The 19782-nt window shown below is 42.0% G+C and overlaps 2 protein-coding genes across 2 annotated transcripts; one reads left to right on the top strand and one right to left on the bottom strand.

Moving 5' to 3' along the window:
• Positions 1 to 1120: 1120 nt before the first annotated feature.
• RBP4 (retinol binding protein 4) lies at positions 1121 to 8093 on the top strand (the record flags this gene model as incomplete). The annotated part of the gene is made up of 6 exons (XM_082308751.1): positions 1121 to 1258; positions 1904 to 2040; positions 2200 to 2306; positions 3961 to 4173; positions 5138 to 5238; positions 8016 to 8093. Exons 1-6 carry the CDS (start codon positions 1130 to 1132, stop codon positions 8091 to 8093), a joined length of 765 nt encoding a protein of 254 aa, XP_082164877.1. The 5' UTR covers positions 1121 to 1129.
• Positions 8094 to 9230: 1137 nt separating this feature from the next.
• Positions 9231 to 14786, bottom strand: FFAR4 (free fatty acid receptor 4; the record flags this gene model as incomplete). Its single annotated transcript, XM_082308745.1, has 3 exons — positions 14164 to 14786; positions 13268 to 13396; positions 9231 to 9656 (listed from the first exon to the last, which is right to left on the bottom strand). Exons 1-3 carry the CDS (start codon positions 14701 to 14703, stop codon positions 9231 to 9233), a joined length of 1095 nt encoding a protein of 364 aa, XP_082164871.1. The 5' UTR covers positions 14704 to 14786.
• Positions 14787 to 19782: the final 4996 nt, after the last annotated feature.

Here is a 19782-nt window from a genome sequence, read left to right as displayed (position 1 = left end):
CTTCCTAAAGATGTTGAAACTATAGAACAAATATTGACTGAGAGGCAGCAAAACTTGCCTGGATAGGAGAAAACAATAATGGTTTATATAACTGAAAACAGTTTGCCAAAACCAGAATAGAAATTCTGGAAGCTCTGATTTAAAATTGATGTCAAAATGGCCAGATGTGGTGCATACATGCACTTGGGTATTTGCAGGCCACACATATGTCTGGCCACCTTTGCAGTAGCACACAAAAGTGCTCTTTTGTCTTCCTGAAGATTTGCAGTGCCCCAGTTCCTGTCCCTGGGAGCTGATCATGAGATGGTTTAGCACCTGAAACAGCCTTTGGGAAGCAAGAGGGAACCAGTCATGAGGACCTGAAGAGGTTCTGGCATGACCAAGCTTTCAGAAACATTAGCAGAAACTTTCAAGTATGATGTTTGCCACTGTTTATCAGGAGAAGAGAGGAAAGGAATTTGTGGAGGAGGTGAAGGAAACAAGTCTGCACCTTGTAACTGGGTTGAGCACATTGGGTAAGAAGAACTTTGGACTGCAGTGTGTAAAATCACGGAGGAGGTGGAGGCAGCTCACTCTCCCCTGTGCAAAGACAGGGTGCCTCTCTTTTCCTTTGTCCTCCCCACACATATGCACACCCCTTCCCCCAGGTGTGAGCGCTACCTTTGGGTTAGGAAAACCAAAGAGAGACATTTGCTCCTAGCCCCTGCTTGGCTGCAGGTTAGGGTCAAAGACCACCCAAGCCCATGGGTGTTACACAAGAGGCTGTTGTGAAGGGGCCCCAGCCTGCAGCATGCATCAACCCGCCTCCCTGCTCCCCCTCCAATGCTGGCTTTGTACCTCAGGGGGTTGCGAAAGCCCCAGGACTACATAAAGCATTCCCTGTCTGGGCACCCCGCCACTGCCATCAACGCTTGGGCTCTCAAGAGGCTATAGAGAACCAGCACTGTCTGTAAGGGCCCCTCCTGTGGTGGGCTGGGGACAACCGGGTGCCTTGCCTGCGCATGCATCAGGGAAAGCTGCACAATGCCCTGGGGACCTGTCAGGGCAATCTTCCTCCTTTCCCCACTTGTGTGACAGAGCCTGTTTCTGACGCTATTCTCTGTCTGTTTGATGTTGCTGCAGGGACGGGATGGCCCACATGGAGAGAGCTCTGCCCTGGCTGCTGCTGCTGGCACTGGCCTTGCTGGGCAGCAGCACGGCGGAGCAGGACTGCCGAGTAAGCAGCTTCAAAGTCAAGGAGAACTTCGACAAGACCAGGGTAAAACTTCTTTCTTTCCTGGATCTGTGATGTCTTGCCTAGCTCCTTTTCCCGGGCTACAAAATCTGGCATTCAATAGCACCAGTGTGTTCACATTTTCACTCAAAGTCACAGACTGCAATAATGAGAAACAGCAGAAGCGTGTGACGTTGCCCACACCTCCACAGATGCTGGATCCTGATGCATCTGATAAAGGAATACTGCAGAAACTAAGGTTTAGCAGGCTGGTCTCAAACTGTATGGTCTAAACAAAAGTGTAGTGACTTGGTTGTTTCTATGAAAAATTAATACTCTGGCATTTTCAGACTTCATTGCAAGGAAAAAAACATTGATACATAGATCTGTCAAGATCTGCCAGTTGTTATCCCCTTCCCACCAAATTTTGTATTCTAAATACTGGAGAACTGCAGATAAAAATAAGATACCAAAAAATGTCAATTCTTTCACAAACCCTGGCTGCACTAGGACGTATTGGTGGGTTTATGCTGTTGGAACAGCTAAATTCGTTTCTTAGGTACAACTTTGAGGCATGGTGTCAAAGATCTGGATGTCCTCCTCTGTGTCACCTCCTCTAGTTTGTAATGTCTGTTTGTAATGTTTTCCATATTTCTAGGTCTAACTGCAACCTTTCTTATTTCCTTGCAGTACAGTGGCACCTGGTATGCCATGGCAAAAAAAGATCCTGAGGGGCTGTTTCTGCAGGACAACGTGGTAGCCCAGTTCACTGTAGATGAGAACGGACAAATGAGTGCCACTGCAAAGGGCAGAGTCAGACTCTTCAAGTAAGCTCTTTGCAATCTTCCTCTTGTTCCATTTCACTAAGCTTCCGCTTCGCTTACTGGTGGTCTAAGCGTACCTGCTATCCCTGTGCTAGTCACACAGTCACACCGAATCTGGGCTGTTAGGTTTGAATGTGATGTTTTCTTTCTCTCTGACTACAGTAACTGGGATGTCTGTGCTGACATGATTGGCTCTTTCACTGACACACAGGATCCTGCCAAGTTCAAGATGAAGTACTGGGGTGTTGCCTCTTTTCTGCAGAAAGGAAGTGAGTACTGAGCTACAGAAGACGCAGAACTACTTGGGAGCTTAGTTATGTTGTCTGTCCATGCTGGGGAAGGAAAAAGTAGTGTTTGATTTCTTAAACGCACTTAAAACACGTAATAACTATCACACAGGAAAGCCTTAATGCGAACAAGGTAATCACTGTTTTTTATATGGAACAGCTGGTTGGCTTTCTTTAAACAAGTGAAGACCATGCCTTTGTATATTTTTGTATTTCTTTTGTTTGTTACCCAACAATATAATTGAAGGTCACTGTTTGGAAAGAAATGAGAGGCAGATGAAGTATTTTAAGTCTTGTTTTAGTTCAGAACTCAGTTACCAGATGCTTCCATTCTTCCATTCTCTCTGAAAAGCCTAATGTCAGACTTGGTCGAGCAGGGAACAGGATTTTGCAACTGTTATTTTGCTTGGTCTCATGTCTGCAAATGTAGAGATTTGCCTGTTTTAAGAAACAAATACAATCCAGTATATATATATTCGTATTTTCCTGTCATCTGTCACTCCCTATGCAAAATTAGTTTATTCAGCCAAATAGAGATTCAGATACTTGTAGCTCAAGACATTTCTATGGATTGCTTCTGAGAGAAGCAAGTGGAATTTGGAAGTGATTGGAGCTCCATTCTCTCCAAAAACACAGTTACAAAGAATGCTTTGGAGGTCTTGAATTGTTGCCAAATCCTCTCACAACATGCTGCTGAATCATGTTTTCATGGATCCTTCAGACTGCTTGCTGAGCCCAGACTCCACCTTTCTAAAAACTGTGGTCCCCACCCACAGGAGAGGTGGGGAAGAGAACATACAGTGTTGCCTTCAGCAGCGCAGACATGGTGCAAGGGAGGATCTTTTGCTCCAGGAGAGGAAGGTGCAGAGATGACACTTTTTAGTGCAAACACCTAGGTTCACTTCTGTTAGCTGAGGGTGTCTGTGTGACCAGGTATTTATCAGATTACATACCTAAATAGTTAAAAATTCTCTGAAATTGTAACTGTGTTTTGAGAAGAGGGTTTATGATAGACCTTGTAGCAAATACACCTCTAATGCATGTGGCAACTGCATGAAAATCTTTTTCCTTAGAAATACAGTTTAAGTAACATCCCTGGTAGGAAAACAGTTATGGTTTTGAGTAATCTGAAGCATGACTAGCATGACCACATTTAGCTTCTCTATTTATTTTTTAAACTATTTTCTGTCTGACTGTTTCCCTTTTTTGGTTAAAATAAGAAAACTTCCTTTGTACTTCATGGTACCTACTCTAATACAGAGTTCTTTTTTGTGTTTGTTGCCACACTTTATAATGATATTCAGGCATGGATTTACAAGGCAGTTTTTAGCATTTCTACATGCTGCTCTTGTTCTGTGCCCATGTTAGAGCAGAAGCAGTGGTGCCAACCATTTCCTCTTCTCTCCATCACTGTCCCTGATAAATACGTTTATTTTCTTTTTTTATTAAAGAATTCCCCCAAAAACATGGAATTAAATACTGGACATAGGAATAAACTACACATTAATCTGTTATAATTTATACCAATCTTCATAGTATTATTTTCTTTACAGAGTTATGGCACCAATCTCTTTATATTTACCAGATTTTACTTGTGTCTCTAACACCTTTGCTCCTTTGCTATGGTTTCTTCCAGATGATGATCACTGGGTAGTGGACACAGATTATGATACCTATGCTCTTCATTACTCCTGCCGCCAACTAAATGAAGATGGCACTTGTGCTGATAGCTATTCCTTTGTTTTCTCCCGGGACCCCAAGGGATTGCCTCCAGGGGCACAGAAAATTGTCAGACAAAGGCAGATAGACCTTTGCTTGGACAGAAAATACAGAGTTATTGTTCATAATGGTAAGAACAATTTTTTCTGAAGAATTTTATTTCAGGGTTTAATGACTAAAACACTGGGAGTCTCTTGCTCATTAAATAGCAAATGCATAAAGTCTTTTACTTAGTGGCTGTAATATTGTCTTTTGAAAACTGGAGCTTGTAGTAAGTTATTTCCAACTTTTACTTCCCTTATCTGAAGGAGAGCGAAGGTGTATATAGCTTTTTATGCGGCATATCACATCAGCTGAAACAGTAATTAGAGGAAGCTGTAAAACACATCCATGTAGTATGAGTAAACATAGTAAGGATAAACTTCATGGTTGCTGTAAAGAGAAATTTTGCCTCTTTAATCAGAACTCTTTGCCCTCAACAAAATAGTTGCTGAAGGGGATAGAATGTATTTTCAAAAACTTCTTTGAAAAATTCTTCACAAAAGGCTTTTAAGGAAAATCAGAAAACTTGGAAAGGATGCCTTATAGCAGACCCTTTCTCACAGGTCCTCATGCCAACCATTTCACAAAGGGTTGTGGAAGAGGGACATATCCCTCATACTGGAAGTATGACCCTATCTTGAGTCATATAGCCAGGCTGAGCTTGCAACACAGGGAAGGATACAGATTAGCTCACTTGTGCTCAGGCATATTAGAAAAGGCCAAATTGTAATTTATGCTACTTTAGTCAATGATCTGGAAGAAAACGTAATATACTTACTGGTAAAGATTACACCCAGAGTGGGGAATAGTGAAGAATAAAGATGACAGATCAGAATATTTAGAATGAATAAAATAGTAGCATACTGGCCCCCACCCCGTCTTGCATTCTGGAAGACACGATATCTACAGAAGGCTTGACTGGTGAGTTAGCTGAATGTGAACTCCCAACGTAATGCTGTGGCCAAAAGAGTTAATGTGATTCTTGGATGCATAAACTGAGGATGCAAAAGATGAATTTACAGACTCATATGAGACTGCTGTGCTTGGCATAGGTCTGCTTGCTATGTCACATCTGATGATAATCATAACTGGAAAGGGTACCAAGGATGAATTAGAGGTTTCAAAGAAGAGCAGAGAAAATGATGGAAAGTTTGTAAAATGTGTCCTCTAGCGAGTGCTTCAAAGACCTTGATCATTTCTCATCAGAAAGAGGTTAAAGGCTGACCTGAGCAAAGTCTGTGCTTGCCCACACAAGCAATGGGAATTGGATAATAAAGGACTTGCAAACATAGGAATAGTAAATTAAAATGGATGGAACTTTAAACTGGACACATTCAGAGCAGAAATAAATAGCCATTTGTTTAACTCCAAAGGTCATTAACCTTTGGAACAGTTTACCAATAGCTGTTGTATGTTCTTCATCACTGAAATCTGTAAATCAAGATTAAAGGCTTTTCTGAATGACATGTTAGAATAAACTGGGATTGACTGAAGGAACTTTTGTGTATTGTAAAGAAAGTCAGAACAGATGAGCACAGTCAGCTCTTGTGGCTCTATTACCTGTTCATCTGATCTATAAACAGAGAGTAATACATTGCCATGTTGTAAAGTAGGTATGCTGATAACAGGGTGCCTGAAAGATCTACTAAGATGGGTGGTGTTTAGAATACTGACTAGTGACCTGGAAAAAGTGCCTGACAACAACAAAAATAAAAATTTTGTCTTGAATGAGAATTTGGAGGCAACATAAGAAACAGTTGAGATTTAAGGCAGTCAAGACTAAGAGACAGCATAAATGCAAATGAAATTGGCTTTTGTGAATGATGTATATAATTGCATAAAGGGTAGGACAGAAAAGAAGCAATGTCATATAAATTGATGATACTTCCTTGTTTTGAATGCTGCACTCACTGCTCTTCAAATGAAGTAGAGCAAGAACAAAAATTTCTGAAGATGAGACAACAAAATAATGAGATGATTAGGGACATTTTTGTATTAAATCTAAGATAAAGTGTAGATATACAGCTGTTGTGCTATGACTTTGAGAGGCATGTGTTATGCTAGTTCCTCGTATTTCTGTCAAACCCAGAGAAAGTACTATCCCACTGTAAAATCAGGATATTGGGCTAGTACTGGTCTGATTCAGCATGGTGGAATTTGTGTTTCTATTATTTCTACACTATATGAGGCTTGCAAGGCGATAACGGTCTTGTCAATCTTTGTAAGAAAGTATAAACCAAAAAGAAAAAATTAAAATATTCATTTATTCATAATTTGTGATAGAACTTTTTCAAATATCTCAGAACTTCTATTAATAGAATGCTTGTATTTTTTCACAGAATATAGAACCAATAGTCTAATTTAAAAATAAAAGCTCCAAATGTCTTTTGAAAGCTCAGCCTTAAATATTCTTTGACTTCCCAACCTTAATTTAAAAGTCAATCATGCTGCCTCTAGTTTTTTATAGAAATATCAAGTCTACCAAGTTGCACCAAGTACTGTATTCTTTGTCTGCTATCCTAATTTATATTCAGATGTTAGGTGTTGAGTGCAGTGTCTGATAAGATTATGTAAGTTCCATACTGTTTGTAAATGAAAAATAGTAGCCTGGGTCCTTAATGCTGTCTGCTTTTTATCGAGGATTATGCCAGAGTTTATCTTTATGAGCCCAGCACCAAAGTATAAATGAAACTTAAAGCCGGCAATTTGCATTCTCCCCTTACTGTGATCAAGACCTGTAATTACCGCAGTGTTAGTTGATTCTGAATTCTCCAGTATCATTAAGCCAAAGTTCCTGCAAAGCAAGTACATTTGGGAATGAGAGAATGACTGTGAGTTAAACTGAAAAAACATTCATTGAAAGCTTTATATCAGAAACTCTTACAAAATTCACTTTATTTCTTATGTGTGGGATTGGAAGCCTTGCTGCTTTAGTTTTAATTCTGCTATTAAGAGCTACAGAATTAGTAGCAAAAAAAGCCAACTTCAATTGTCTGTACTGACCTGCATTCAGATCATTGTTATTGTGCTAAAATTCTGACTGACGTTAATAGATGCTGCAAGAATAGACTCTAATTGTGCATACTCTGCCTATGTCCTGAAGCTAATTTTTTTCCCAAGGACTTTTCATTAGTTTTTTAAATTAATACTGTACTCAAGTTCTCAAAAAAAAACCTAGTAGATGTACGAAACTTACCTTGATAGAAAAAATATCTAAAATATCTGTTCTTTTTATACTCTCTCTTTAAGGCAAAAGAGAAGCCTAGAAAATTATGAGCTTTTTGGTTGTAACTTACATTGCATTTCTGCTGATAGCTCCTTTCCAAATATGGATCAGGCTTAGTCTCTCTGAGTAATAGCTCAAGTCGCTTTAAGTTATGCAATGTGAGTGTGGATACCACAGTGGGACTACTTGTAAATACAATACGACATCATGTTGGTAGAGTTGAAAGCTGAATCTGCTGTTAGCATTTACTAGAAGCAAAAATTGTGAATTAAAGAGTGGTATATTCCTTCAGCTAATTTACTATTGCCATTAGAAGTTTTGGAGGTCAGGAGATTCTTATTTTGTTGAAAGACAGTCTTAAATTAATAAGTTCTAAAAGGCAAATAATTTGAAGCTTGTTAAAGTAAATAAATAACTCTTTTATCACTGATCTATCCAGTACCTTGTTTGCTAAAGTATTAAAATGCTCAGGACAGATGTACCAGATTGGATGAATTCCTGTTTTGTTCCGAGTTAAAAATTCTTTGGAATTATAAACGGCAGAGCATGGGACTGGCATTATTATTACAAGTAACAGGCTGCTGGACTCAAGAGCATTTTAAAGAAATTAGATATGTATGCATTTTAAACTTGGTGAAACTTTGTATATTTTAATTTTGTCTAGTGTGGTTGAAAAACAAAATTTTGTTTTTTGTGTGTTTCAGGATTTTGCTCTTAAAGAGATCCGAAACTATGGAAAGAAACCATGTAACAGCACGATGGATGTAAAGTTAACACATTGATTGGGTGTTCTCTTGAAAACATTTTAAACAACGGCTTCATTTAGATTTTGAGTATATTTATCTGAGCTGTGTAGCTCATCTTGTTAATACACCAATGAAACATTTTAATAAACTTGGATTACAGGGGATGAAATTGTTTGTATGCACATCTGTACATATGTAGACATTGGTTTTATTAGTAAAACGTTATCTTAATGCAGTATTTTGAATTGGTGACAGATGGCGATAATTAAGAATTTAATGTTTCTTTTTTCAGTCGTTTCAATTTCTAACTAAAAGAGTTTTAATTAAAAAAACCCAAAATATATGTATTTGCTTTCTAAAACTTTTAATTTCTTTTCAAATACAATGTCATCTTTTTTCTAGGAAATACTGGAAATTGTTCCCAATAGCATTTTAGAAAGGAGGAAGGAATTTCAGTGACCCTATATATCACTGATTAACTTTATTATATGACTACTGAAGACATAAACAATATGCATCTTTTTTAAAGAACTATTTTACACATGACAAGTAAACATGTATTTATTTATTCTTTATTTATAAATTAACAGGCATGATGTCCATATTTTTAATTTGAGATGGAACCAAACTGGTCATTCACTTGGTGATAATAACATGTTTATCATCTTGTTTCCTACACGAAATTGGTTAGACCGCCCAAACCTATGTTCAGGCCGTCAGCTATGTAAGTGTATAATCAACGCCTTTCTTAAATGGGATTGAAAAAAAGTGCAGATACTTTCTGAGGATGTACATTTCCACTAGAAAGTTGATCTCTCTTACTCAGTAGAAAATGGAGTAAAAATGGATCAGGTGCCCTCTTGATATAAATTCACTATAACTTCATTAAAGTTCATGAGATTTATGCCAACTGAAAATGCACCCTCATAGAAATTAATTTGTCTGGTAAGTACTTATTTATTTCAACTATTTTACATTCACCAAGTTCACTGCCATATTCCTATTTATTACAGTGTAAGTAAGTGGAGAATTCAATACATTGCATTAAATTGTCCAAATCTTACTGAGGCAAAGCAGTGAAGTCAAGAGAATTTTACCTGCAGGAATTAAAAATACAGATTTAGCGCTTTTTTTCCCTTCTCTGGCATATAATACTATAACATAGTGACCTATTCAACCTGGGATAGTGTAGACATTAACATCCAAAGACAAATTTGGGTGTTCAGGGTTACTTCTTCTTGCAGTGGTTTCTGTACCAGCCCCATGCCTTACAGGGCTCCCTGTACAACAGAGAAGAATTTCCTGACATTTACGTCTGAAATGGGCAACATTATACAAAATTGGATTGACAGCAGAGTTGGCAAAAGTGAATAACATTACCCAGAAGAAAACTGATGGCAAAATATTTAAATCTTGTTTGTAGTTCTGGACTAAAATTAAAAGAATAATTATTATAATTGGGCTCCACATGATGAAGAAAGAGATCATCAACACAATGAGGGCTCGGAATAGTTTGTAGTCTTGCTGGGAAACACGAATCTGATGATTTTCTGAGTAGGCTAAACCAGCATTTAAGCTCCTCCTTGATGCTTTTGTAATCTGCAGTAAAAGAAAAGAAAGTAACTTTCATTGACACTTAGAAGAATTATTAACACATTTTTACACATGCAAAAGTAAATCTTGGCACATGATGTTTCTGTTTTGAAAAGTGACTACAAAAAAGGCATTGCAGAATTCCATTTTTACTTTTTGTCAATGGTTCCTTTTCAAACATTCTCATTTTACTAGCATTTTTTTTCCTCTCAGCTGTGAACTCACCTCAATATTAGTCAAGCTGGTTGTTCTCCTCATGGCTCTCTACCAGACATAAATACTTTTCAGCATAAAACAGAGCCTTAATTACTCATTAAATCCCCTTAACTTAAAATTATGACCTCATTTGTTCTATCTAAATAAACCCATTGATTTTTTTGCACAAATGCAAACTGGAACACAGTTAACAATCCTGTTGACGCGCAAGAAGGAATGCATTCCGATTCTCTTACACCCATGCTGATATTATAAGGTAGGTATTAGAAGGAGCACGAGTTTCTTTCAGTAACTAAGTCATGATACATTTTAAATGTGAATGGGATTTTATGTTAAGTTTTGTGTAAACTTTTACTTTTTCAGTCAGTAATCAGAATTGCTTTCTATGAACTAACCTGAAATCTTACGAATCCTTTTGTCGCTATGAAAATCTGTGTCTTGTAAAAGTACTGTCTGATGTAATAAACCAGACTATGGATAGTTTGGGAATCTAGTATTCATGGGTGTGAACCATCTGTCTACCAGAATCATCTGGTAGAATATTGAATCCCAATGGCTTGCAGAAAACTCTGAATCTCATGCTCAACCCCCCTGTTTTCACTGAAGTTGGCCTAGCACAGTAAGTCGGTTACATTCACCTATCTGATGCAAATGAAATCAAATTGAAATATTTAGCAAACAAACATTTAAGCTAAATAACTGAGATGCCCTTTTACCCCCTGCATGGGTAAAGAAGAGGTATTTTCAAAAGCCCAGATCAATTTGGTGTCTAAGTAGCAAAGTCAAAAGGCGTAAGACTCTTCCTGCTACTTTTATGTGTGACGTTTCCCTTTAGCAACAACTAAAGGAAGGATAACACTAATACTAGGAGTACCTAAGAGCTACCTGGTTCAGGTAAGGATTAAAATGGTTATATAGATAGAGTTATTTGTCATTCTTTCTGCAGAGAATTCTGATGTTTTGAACATGTCGAACTATTCCAGCCTGATGACCTTCTGCTGTACCCATTCTGAATCCAGAAACTAGGCTCTAAACAATCCGATCCAAGAGCTGCTCTCAGGGAGCACCTAATCTATCTTAGGAAGAATGAAGGCTTCATAAAATACAAAGGACTAATATCCACTTCTAGTATAAAAGTGGGGAAACCAAGATCTGTACCCTCCTCAGCCTCCACTGTTCAAAACAGCTACAGAATGTCCCCATCAGAGACCTTTGTACCTGTCCCACATAAGTACCCTCCATCTTTCCCGCTGGAGCTGCACAGCCTAGAACTAAATGCAGGAATCACCAGGACTGCAGTAAATACGACACAACTGCATCTTCAGGAAGTGCTCAACTGAAACAGGGTGGCAGTGATATGTTTTGGATCCCTTTTTGCTCTGCCTAGTATAAGGAACCTAAATACCTATAGTGGGCATCTGGACCACACTCTGAGAACCAGGAACCTACAAGTCATGTATATACAAGTATGTAACTTCCAGAACATGAACATCTTTACTAGTTCTAGCATCTTACCTAAGACTTGCCTGAGAGGAGGGACAGTGCAAAAACAAATAACTTAATTACAAATCATGGCTTCTAATCTGTCATTTTTGCCAGGGTTCTGGGAAGTGTTACATAAAAATAACACTCAGTTGCAGATTAAATTGTAAAGTATACATTTGTAGAGTATATTTGTTAACAAATTTGAGGTCTTCTATCTGTAGTAAATCATCATCATCATAGATGCCGTGTTGTTTGAATACGTGAATGCTTTGAACTGCTTCCAGTAACACTGAGCATTGTACTCTGCGTGCACTGGCATCATGGCGCGTTCTCACAAAGCGAGAGGGAATCTGCTCTTGGGAATGACTCAGGGACTAAGACGTTCTCCAGCCGAGTTCTGGTTGCTTCCTGGAGAGCTGGGTGAGAGAGAAGATTCAGTTACAACAGATGGGATCCTGCTATGGGCCTCGTTCCTTTTTCAGTTCAGGAGAAATGGTAACGCAACTTAGCATCTGCGTTATCAAGCTGGAGAAGAAACATGCGCATGGCAGTGTGGGGCTGTCTTGTAATCCAGTATTCCAAACACTTCTTTGGGCTTCTACCTCCCTACGTGCCATTGTGTTTTCTAAATTTACCTCTTGCAGTCTGGAGTCTGCAAGGACAAGAGGAACACCATTCCCGTCCTGGTCTCCGACCGAGGACTGTGGCATTCCTTGGCCTGCAGTTTTTTGCAGTTCTTTCAAAGGGCTCAGACTCCCCACTCAGTTACTGTATGTTCTTTGCTACAGCAAATATGAGGTTGCAAAAGGCAAGCACTTTACTTCATTAGAAGAGGTCTACCTAATGCATTTACCTCAAGGTTGTAATGAGCTTATACGGTGTACGGAAACTAAGAGCTGATGATTTTGACTACGAGTTTAAGCCTGATCAATAGGCAAGTACACGTAGAGACCAGGTTCTAGGTCCTAGGTTCATGGAAACATCTATGTGCAGCTCTGGTGCATGTACCCACAGCCTTTCATCAGTTAATTCCCTACTCAGTAATCTGTGTATTTTGAAGTTCCTTTCCAAAACCTATAATTTTCCTTATATATAATATGAGAAGTTTAATTACCTAATACAGGAATCAAGAATCTTCTGGGGGCAGCTGCTAAAAACTAGGCATTGCAGCACCTAGTTTGAAGATTTCTAGCTCTTGCACACTCTGGTTTTGGATGAGGAAGGGGTATGAAATCAGATGTTTTAAAAGGAATTTAGGTAACCAATATCATGCTTGCTAGAGTATAGATTAAAACTCTCTGGTGCCTGGTGTCTTGGCCTATATTTCAGCAGTTAAACAACATCCACTCAGAAAGAAAATGGAAGCAGAGTGTTTAATTTACTGTTTTTGTTTGCAAAGTTTGAAATTATGGAGGAATAAGCGTAATCTAACAAGATCTGTGTACTAAAAATACATGCAGAAATTCAGTAGATCTAAAAGGGGATGGATTTTTTCTAGTGCTGCCTCTCTGCTTTCTTACAAATCCCTTGTGACTCTGGAGTTTAGGCTCAAGGAAAGCAAAATCTAGCTTTTAGTTATTTCAAATGCTTGACGCTTTTAGCATTTAGGAGATTGACAGTCTCTAAATATGATCAGCACATAAATGGAGAAGTGTATTAAATACTATATACAAATGAAGACAAACTTTGTGTTGGGCTTCTGGTAATGTGCTGTTCAAGCATGTCCTTAGTTGAAACGTACAGGCTGTTATGCACAGGCTGAAGTGCCTCATTTTGTATCAGATACTTACCGTTTACTGAGCAAATGATGTCTATTCCCTTTAGGTGCATTTGTATTCAGTGACAACATGTTGGTGCCTAGGGAGTTACTGCTTCCTTCCCTTTGCTCTACAACCAAATTTAAAGGAAAAACATACCTGTAAGATTTTGGAATAACTGATGACAATGACTAATCCTGGTATCAGAAAGAAAACAACGGCAAAGGTCACATCCCAAACTATTTCTCCTGCAATGCTGGGCCAAACCAAGGTGCATATCTGAATCTCCTGGTCACAAAGAATAAAGAAGAAAATTAACATTGTACAGTTATTTTTACTACACAGTCATCCTTAACCCCCTCTATGCCTATGGAGAAAACGCCTGCAGACTAAACCGAGACTGTGAAAACTTACTACTCAAACAGAGCAGTCAATTCATGTATCACTTCATGGGTTTAAAAGCCCATACAAGTCCAAACAGATGTGTTGTCCACAATCTAAATACTGCCATAAATTCCACATCAAATGCTAATGGCGACTTCAAAGGTGAAGCTTATGGATCTTAATCACATATTTGAGTGCACGTTGAGTGTACTTTTGTACGCATTTCAAAATGCTAGGCAGCAAAAGCTGTGCATGGCCACCTCGTGCAGAGGCTACCGCGCCCCGGGCAGCTCTCCCAGGGCGCCGGTCCCCCGGCGAGGGGGAACTGTGCCGCCAAGGGGATTTCTGAGCCGCGCTGGGAACGCAAAAACCCCGGCGCGTTTCCTGCCCCACGGGCGGCCCCGCCGGCAGAGCGGGACGGGAGGGGGCGGCGGCGCCGCCGCCGGCCGCAGCGGGCGCGGGTCCCCCGGGCCGCCCTGCGGCGGGGAGCCCCGGCCGCTCCGGCGGGCACGGCCTCGCACCGGCCCGGCGCGCAGCGCGCTGCCCGCTCCCCAGAAGCCGCCTCCCCTCCGGGACGGAGGCGGACGAGCCTCCATCGCCGCCCGGCCCCGCGCCCGCCTCCCCCGCCCGACCCCGGCCTGCGGGCCCTGCCCGGCGGCGCTGCGCCTCACCTCGCCGGCGGCGGCGGGCAGCCGCACCACGGTGAAGAAGCAGCAGAGCGGGAGGGCGGCGAGGGCGGCGAAGCCCCAGATGAGGAGGAGGGCGGCGGCCAGCGCCTTGCGGCGGCGGAAGGCGGCGTGGCGCAGCCGGGCGATGCTGACGACGCGCTCCAGGCTGACGGCCGAGAGGGAGAGGATGACGACGGTGCCGCTGAGGCTCACCACGTAGAAGAGCATGTGGCAGACGACGTCGCCCAGCACCCAGGACTCGGTCCAGCGCACGACGGCGATGAAGGGGATGGGGGTGACGAAGAGCAGGTCGGCGCAGAAGAGGTTGAGGACGAGGCAGTTGGCGGCGCACAGCCGGTGCCGGTGCCGCTGCTGCACCAGCAGGCAGATGCCCCAGACGTTTCCCGCCAAGGCCAGCAGGAAGACGGTGGCCAGGGCGAAGGACTCACCGACGCGCAGGGCCGTCACATTGCGGCCCCTGAAGTCCGAGAAGAAGGGGAAGTAGGTCCTGTTCCCCGCTGGCACGCCCCCGGGCCCCAGCATGAGGGTGGCCAGTGGGCATGAGACCCACCACAGCCGGCGGCACCAGCCCTAGGGGAAGGGCTGCGCTCCCAACCACCACGGTGGCACCCGGGGTGCCCGCCCGGCACCGAGCGGGGGGCTGGCCGCCATCCCCCTCCCTCCTCTTCCTCCTGCCCGTGCCGCCAAGGGCTCGGCTGTGGCAGCCGGGCGGTTTATGGCTCTTGCACCAGAATGGAACAAGGAAGTGGGAGGGTAAACACGGCGCAGCTCACACAAAGGCGAGGCCGCCGTGCGTGGGGATGCAGCGAAGGGCTGGGGGCGAGTGGGGCCGCCTGACGCCTCTCCAGGGAGGGCGTGGGTCGGCGTGCTGGCACCTCCATGCTGAGGGTCCCAGGCCTGGCCACCTCCTCCAGGGCCGGCCCTGGTCTGCCCTGCTCTTCAGGCAGGCCTCCGGGGCGCCCGTGAGCCAAGGAGGCCGCCCAGGCTGCTCCCCTCGGCTGGGGATGTGTGCATGGCCTAAAACAGAGGAATGGCTGTCAGACCGCTCTGAGAGCTCTTCTCGGGAGCCTGGGATAACCAGCGCTGCTCTAAGGTAAAAAAAGAGGAATTTACCCATCACCTCATGTCTTGATAGTGGCGTTTGGAAACAGCAGTCCTGTGCGTTGCTCGTGCTAACCATGGCCCGGTGTGGAGGGGAAGTGTCGCTGTCTTGATATTTAGGATCCGTTTACTAAGTTGATCCGGAGTCTTACCCACCTGTGTTATGAGTTCTTCCTGAAGAAGTCTGGTAAATTAAGACATACCTAGAAAATGCCATCTTTTCTCTGGACTTCTGTTCTTGAAAGCAGTTGCTCATATGGTAAATAAAGTAGGCCTTTCTGCTTATGCTCTTCATTCCAGATGATTTAGAAGTGGACTGGGAGTGAAGCGCATAAATCGTCACAGACGAGCAGATAACGTCTCATAAAAGAAGATAAAATGTTTTCAAGTATGTAAACAGTTGTATAACCTTAGACGGCTCTGGATGAATTCATTTGACTCGGTGGCAGTGTAGGTGCTTAAGGGTGCAGTTTACAGGCTTGGCCGTACGGAGCTACACCTTTTGATTAGGTGAGAGTTATTTCAAACCGGTATGCGGATGGGACCGGGTGACGGGGCGGTGCTTCCGTGGTACCCTGGGTGTGACCCTGCCATCAACTGCTTACGCAATGGCATTAGTGGGGATTCCAGATTAGTGGGGATTCCAGAAACTCCGTCCTTCTAAGGAGCGATCTCCTAATGAGGAACGACAAGAGTGAGATCTTTCCTGGACCGCTTCCCACGTCTTTACCAGGGCAGAATGTACATTGATTTTAATTAGCATGTTTTGTCTTGAGCTATAAGTGGTTCTAACTATCTGTGCTGTCTCATCAAACAAGGAGTTTGCAGGGCAGCTTAAACAGGTGAGATGTTCCTACTAATTCCTGCTGATTTCTTTGACTGTATGAAATGTGGGCAGATTTGCTGTTAAGTGGGTGGCTGCTATGAACTATGAACTCAAATGAAGACAATAAGAAAACTTGCAAAGATGATTTTTTTGGCAGCCAGCAATGCAAGTGACTGGCAAGTGTCTCGAAACATGTATTTTATTCTACATCACTTGCTGGGAGAAAAAACGCTGTGGCCATATTGCAAAAGTTTCAGCAAATTTAATAGAGCTACTGAGGATGATTATTCGTATTTATGATCAAATCTTGACATATCTAGCCACAATTTATGTTGGCTTTGCTATGGACTGATTCTGTAAAATGCTTAGCGAATCTTGAAATACAGCAAATACCTTCCAGTTGTCACAACCTCACAGGTCTGGGACTTTATACAAGCTGACAAACTAACCCCGAAGTTCTGGGCAGCTGGCAGTAGCGGTGATGTGGTCAGCTCTGAATAGAGGCTAGGATTTGGGAAAGAGCCATAATTACAAGTCTGGTGGTACCTGCGTGAAAACTGGGAGGGCATTCACAGGACAGGTGGGGAGCAGCTGGAAATGGTAGCACAGATAGATGCAAATTGTATTATGAACGCAATCTTTAGCCCCTTTGGCATTAGTGGAAAATTAAATCAGAAACTGGTCCTATCAATTCAGGGTAAACACATTTGAAACAGAATGGAGGAAGGAAAATACGGAGAGAAACATCCAAAGCAACATTATTGAAGAAATGAAGGTATTTTCAGTAAGGGAGGAAAGGAACGCCATAGAGGAGCAAAAGGCTGAAAATGAGATGATGTGTGGAAGTATCTGGATAGACCCTTGGTCTCCTTTAGAAAGGACCGCCTTTAGCTTTGGTCCTTAGGTGTGAATGAGAACCTTACTTACTTGGCATAAGCCTGTTGCTTGCTCAGGAGAACCAAAGCAAAATACTGTTTTTAGTATGCTACTAGTGAGTGAGCTTCACACTGACCTGTGTACAAAATCCTGTGCCTGGGGACAGCAGAGGTGTGAAGAGACATGCATGTTTCCATGGGGTTTAATCAAATGAATGGCAGCTCCTTGCAGGAACAAAACCAGTCTGATTACTCGTGGATCTAATGGATCCATTATCTAAAAAAATAGTTTTCTTTTCCCTCCCATGAAGTACAAAAGCTGTGTTTGCCGTTGGGTAGCTACAATCATAGCAACCATCACAACGTGAAATCTGAGGAAGGGAGGAATCATAACCTCGACAGAGCTACTCTGGCGTTACTGTAATAGGTGGATGCTGCGTGTGGTATATGCTCCACATGTGGTTATGACAAGGAAGTGATTAACAAAATGCTTGGAAACCTGATACGATTGCTTAACCTATATCATTTCTTCAATCTATGTGCTCTTTTATGCTCAGAAGTGGTGAAACATGGAGTCAACTCAGATTTGGTTGTTCTAGGTTGAATGAAAGTTGTGGGAACCTCTGTGGAGCTGGTTAGCTAGCCTAGCAGGAAAAATCTTGTTTCTTTTTTTGTGGGTTTTTTTTTCATCCTGAATGAAAGCCTGAGTTTTTGCCTTCTCTGTGGCAGATAAGGGCTGTGTTTCCTGATACCGGAAGTCAAGCTCTGTCTTTCAGATTGTTTCCCTGACAACCGTGAACTGTCACGACAGATGGAGATAGTTCAGATTATTTATTTCTTTAGCATAAAAAATCCCAGAAAGAGGGACCTCTTGGGCTAGGTGATTCTGGGAGACAGGGATTCTTGTTCCATTTGGACATGACCTAGTAAAGGTTTTTGCCCTATTTATGCATCCTCTTGCATGTAGATTGGTGTTCAGGTCGTTGGGTCTATTTTCTTGCACCTGTATTGCAATGCGTAAATAGTACTGACTTCTGTAACAGACGTATTGCATATTTAATGTTTGCTAAGTGATTTATTAATTGCATTAGAAATGTTGACTCTTTGTCTTCACAAAAGAGGTTCCAAGCTTGTAGGTGACTCAAGCTGTGTCTATATAATAAGGGGTTTAGCATAAGTTGCAACCAAGGTTAGCTTTCTATTTTCATTTTTGCTTTTACATACCATACTGCAGCTGTTCTGCTTCTAGACACTATTAATTCTGTCTTTAGAAGAAGTTATGCCATTGTAAGGTTTGTTTCAAACACAAATCTGTTTTGATTTATTTTGCTTTTTAGGAAGTTTCTAACTGCTCACCCATTGTATACTTCTGAGCTGAAGCATTTACAGCAATGTCCAAGGGACACTTTTAAACTTGTAGTGCAAATACAAATGCATCTGTTTATCTTCATATAGTAGCAAGCTTGCCCACTCCAGTGTCCACTGAAAATATCAGATGCATTCTATGGGTCTGTGTGATCATGTCAAGAACTAGTCCCTGTTTCTTCTGGGGAGTCTCATTTTCCTGTGGTCAGTATCCATCAGAGGCTGGCATGCTTCCTGGGATATGTGCCAGTGGCGCTGCAGTTTCAAGCTGTAGCAGCGGCATTACTGACCAATGCCTCAGTCAAAAGCGGAGCTGCTGATAATACTCCCAGTAGATGTGCTTTCTGATAAGAGCTGGATCAGTTTTTTGTCGTCAAGACCACCAGAAGTTTCGCCAACAGCAACATTGAACAATTTCCTCATGACTTGCAGTAAGGGAGGGTTTTCTCTCTGAACCAAGTGCAAATGTAAGTACATAATCCATGTAACAGAGAATTCCCATGGAAGGTCATGATCTCTGTTATGCTGCACGCTAACCAAGCTTCACCAGGGTGACTCAGCTCCAGCGAGACTGTTCTAACTAAATGAGGTTGTTTCTTAACAGTTTTTGATACTGTGTTACACTTACACATCTAGCCCATGGATTTAGGGAGTTTATCAGTGAATGTACGGTATCAGAATGGTTTATCTGGACATTGCAGGATCTAGTAGAACACTCTCACCAAGGAACTGAGACCCTGAGTGAGATTTACATGGAGAATTATAGTCTGATATTTAAGTGCTGCTGGACTTTTGCTAACTTTCAGGTGTGCATAACGTTACTTACATTCCTGCTGATGAGCTTTGATGCAAAGCCATCAAAGCAAATACTGTGGTGTGCCTCTGAAGGATTTACAAACAAAACTTGTCACCAGCTTCTCTTGCTCATGAGACATACTCAGACATTCCCTGAACACATTGGTCTGCTGGGTTGCACGCCATGCAGAGGTCACAGATGTAATCGTTTTCCCTCATATTCAAGGACCCAGTAATTAGAGAATGCTCTTATTCATGAGGTTTAAGGAGAATTGGCTTGCTTTCTTTCCCTTATATCTCATCTTAGAAGAGTAACTTGTTGGGAGCAACAGGGGTTCTTCAGGTCTGAATCAGGATAAAAGCTTTACTCTTAAAAGTCAGATATTTCTGAAATTAGGCTTACAGAGAGCCTGTCTGCTGCAAAGAAAATCTGTCTGTATTGGAAGGCAAGGCTTGTGCTTAGCTAGCATTAGCATAGGGCTGGAGAAACAGAAAAATCATTCTTGCCACACCAATCAGAGAAAGTACAGGTAACGCTTTAAATTCTGCTATAAACCCTTCTGACTTCCCAAGTGTAATGCTAAATCATGTTATTTCTCGCACTGTTCATGTTTTTCATTATCAGTGGCTGTTTGGGGT

Source organism: Platalea leucorodia (genome assembly GCF_965183815.1).
Source record: "Platalea leucorodia genome assembly, chromosome: 4".
Lineage (NCBI taxonomy): Eukaryota > Metazoa > Chordata > Aves > Pelecaniformes > Threskiornithidae > Platalea > Platalea leucorodia.
Note: the sequence above shows the minus strand (reverse complement) of the source record. Positions and strands in the feature narration are given on the sequence as shown.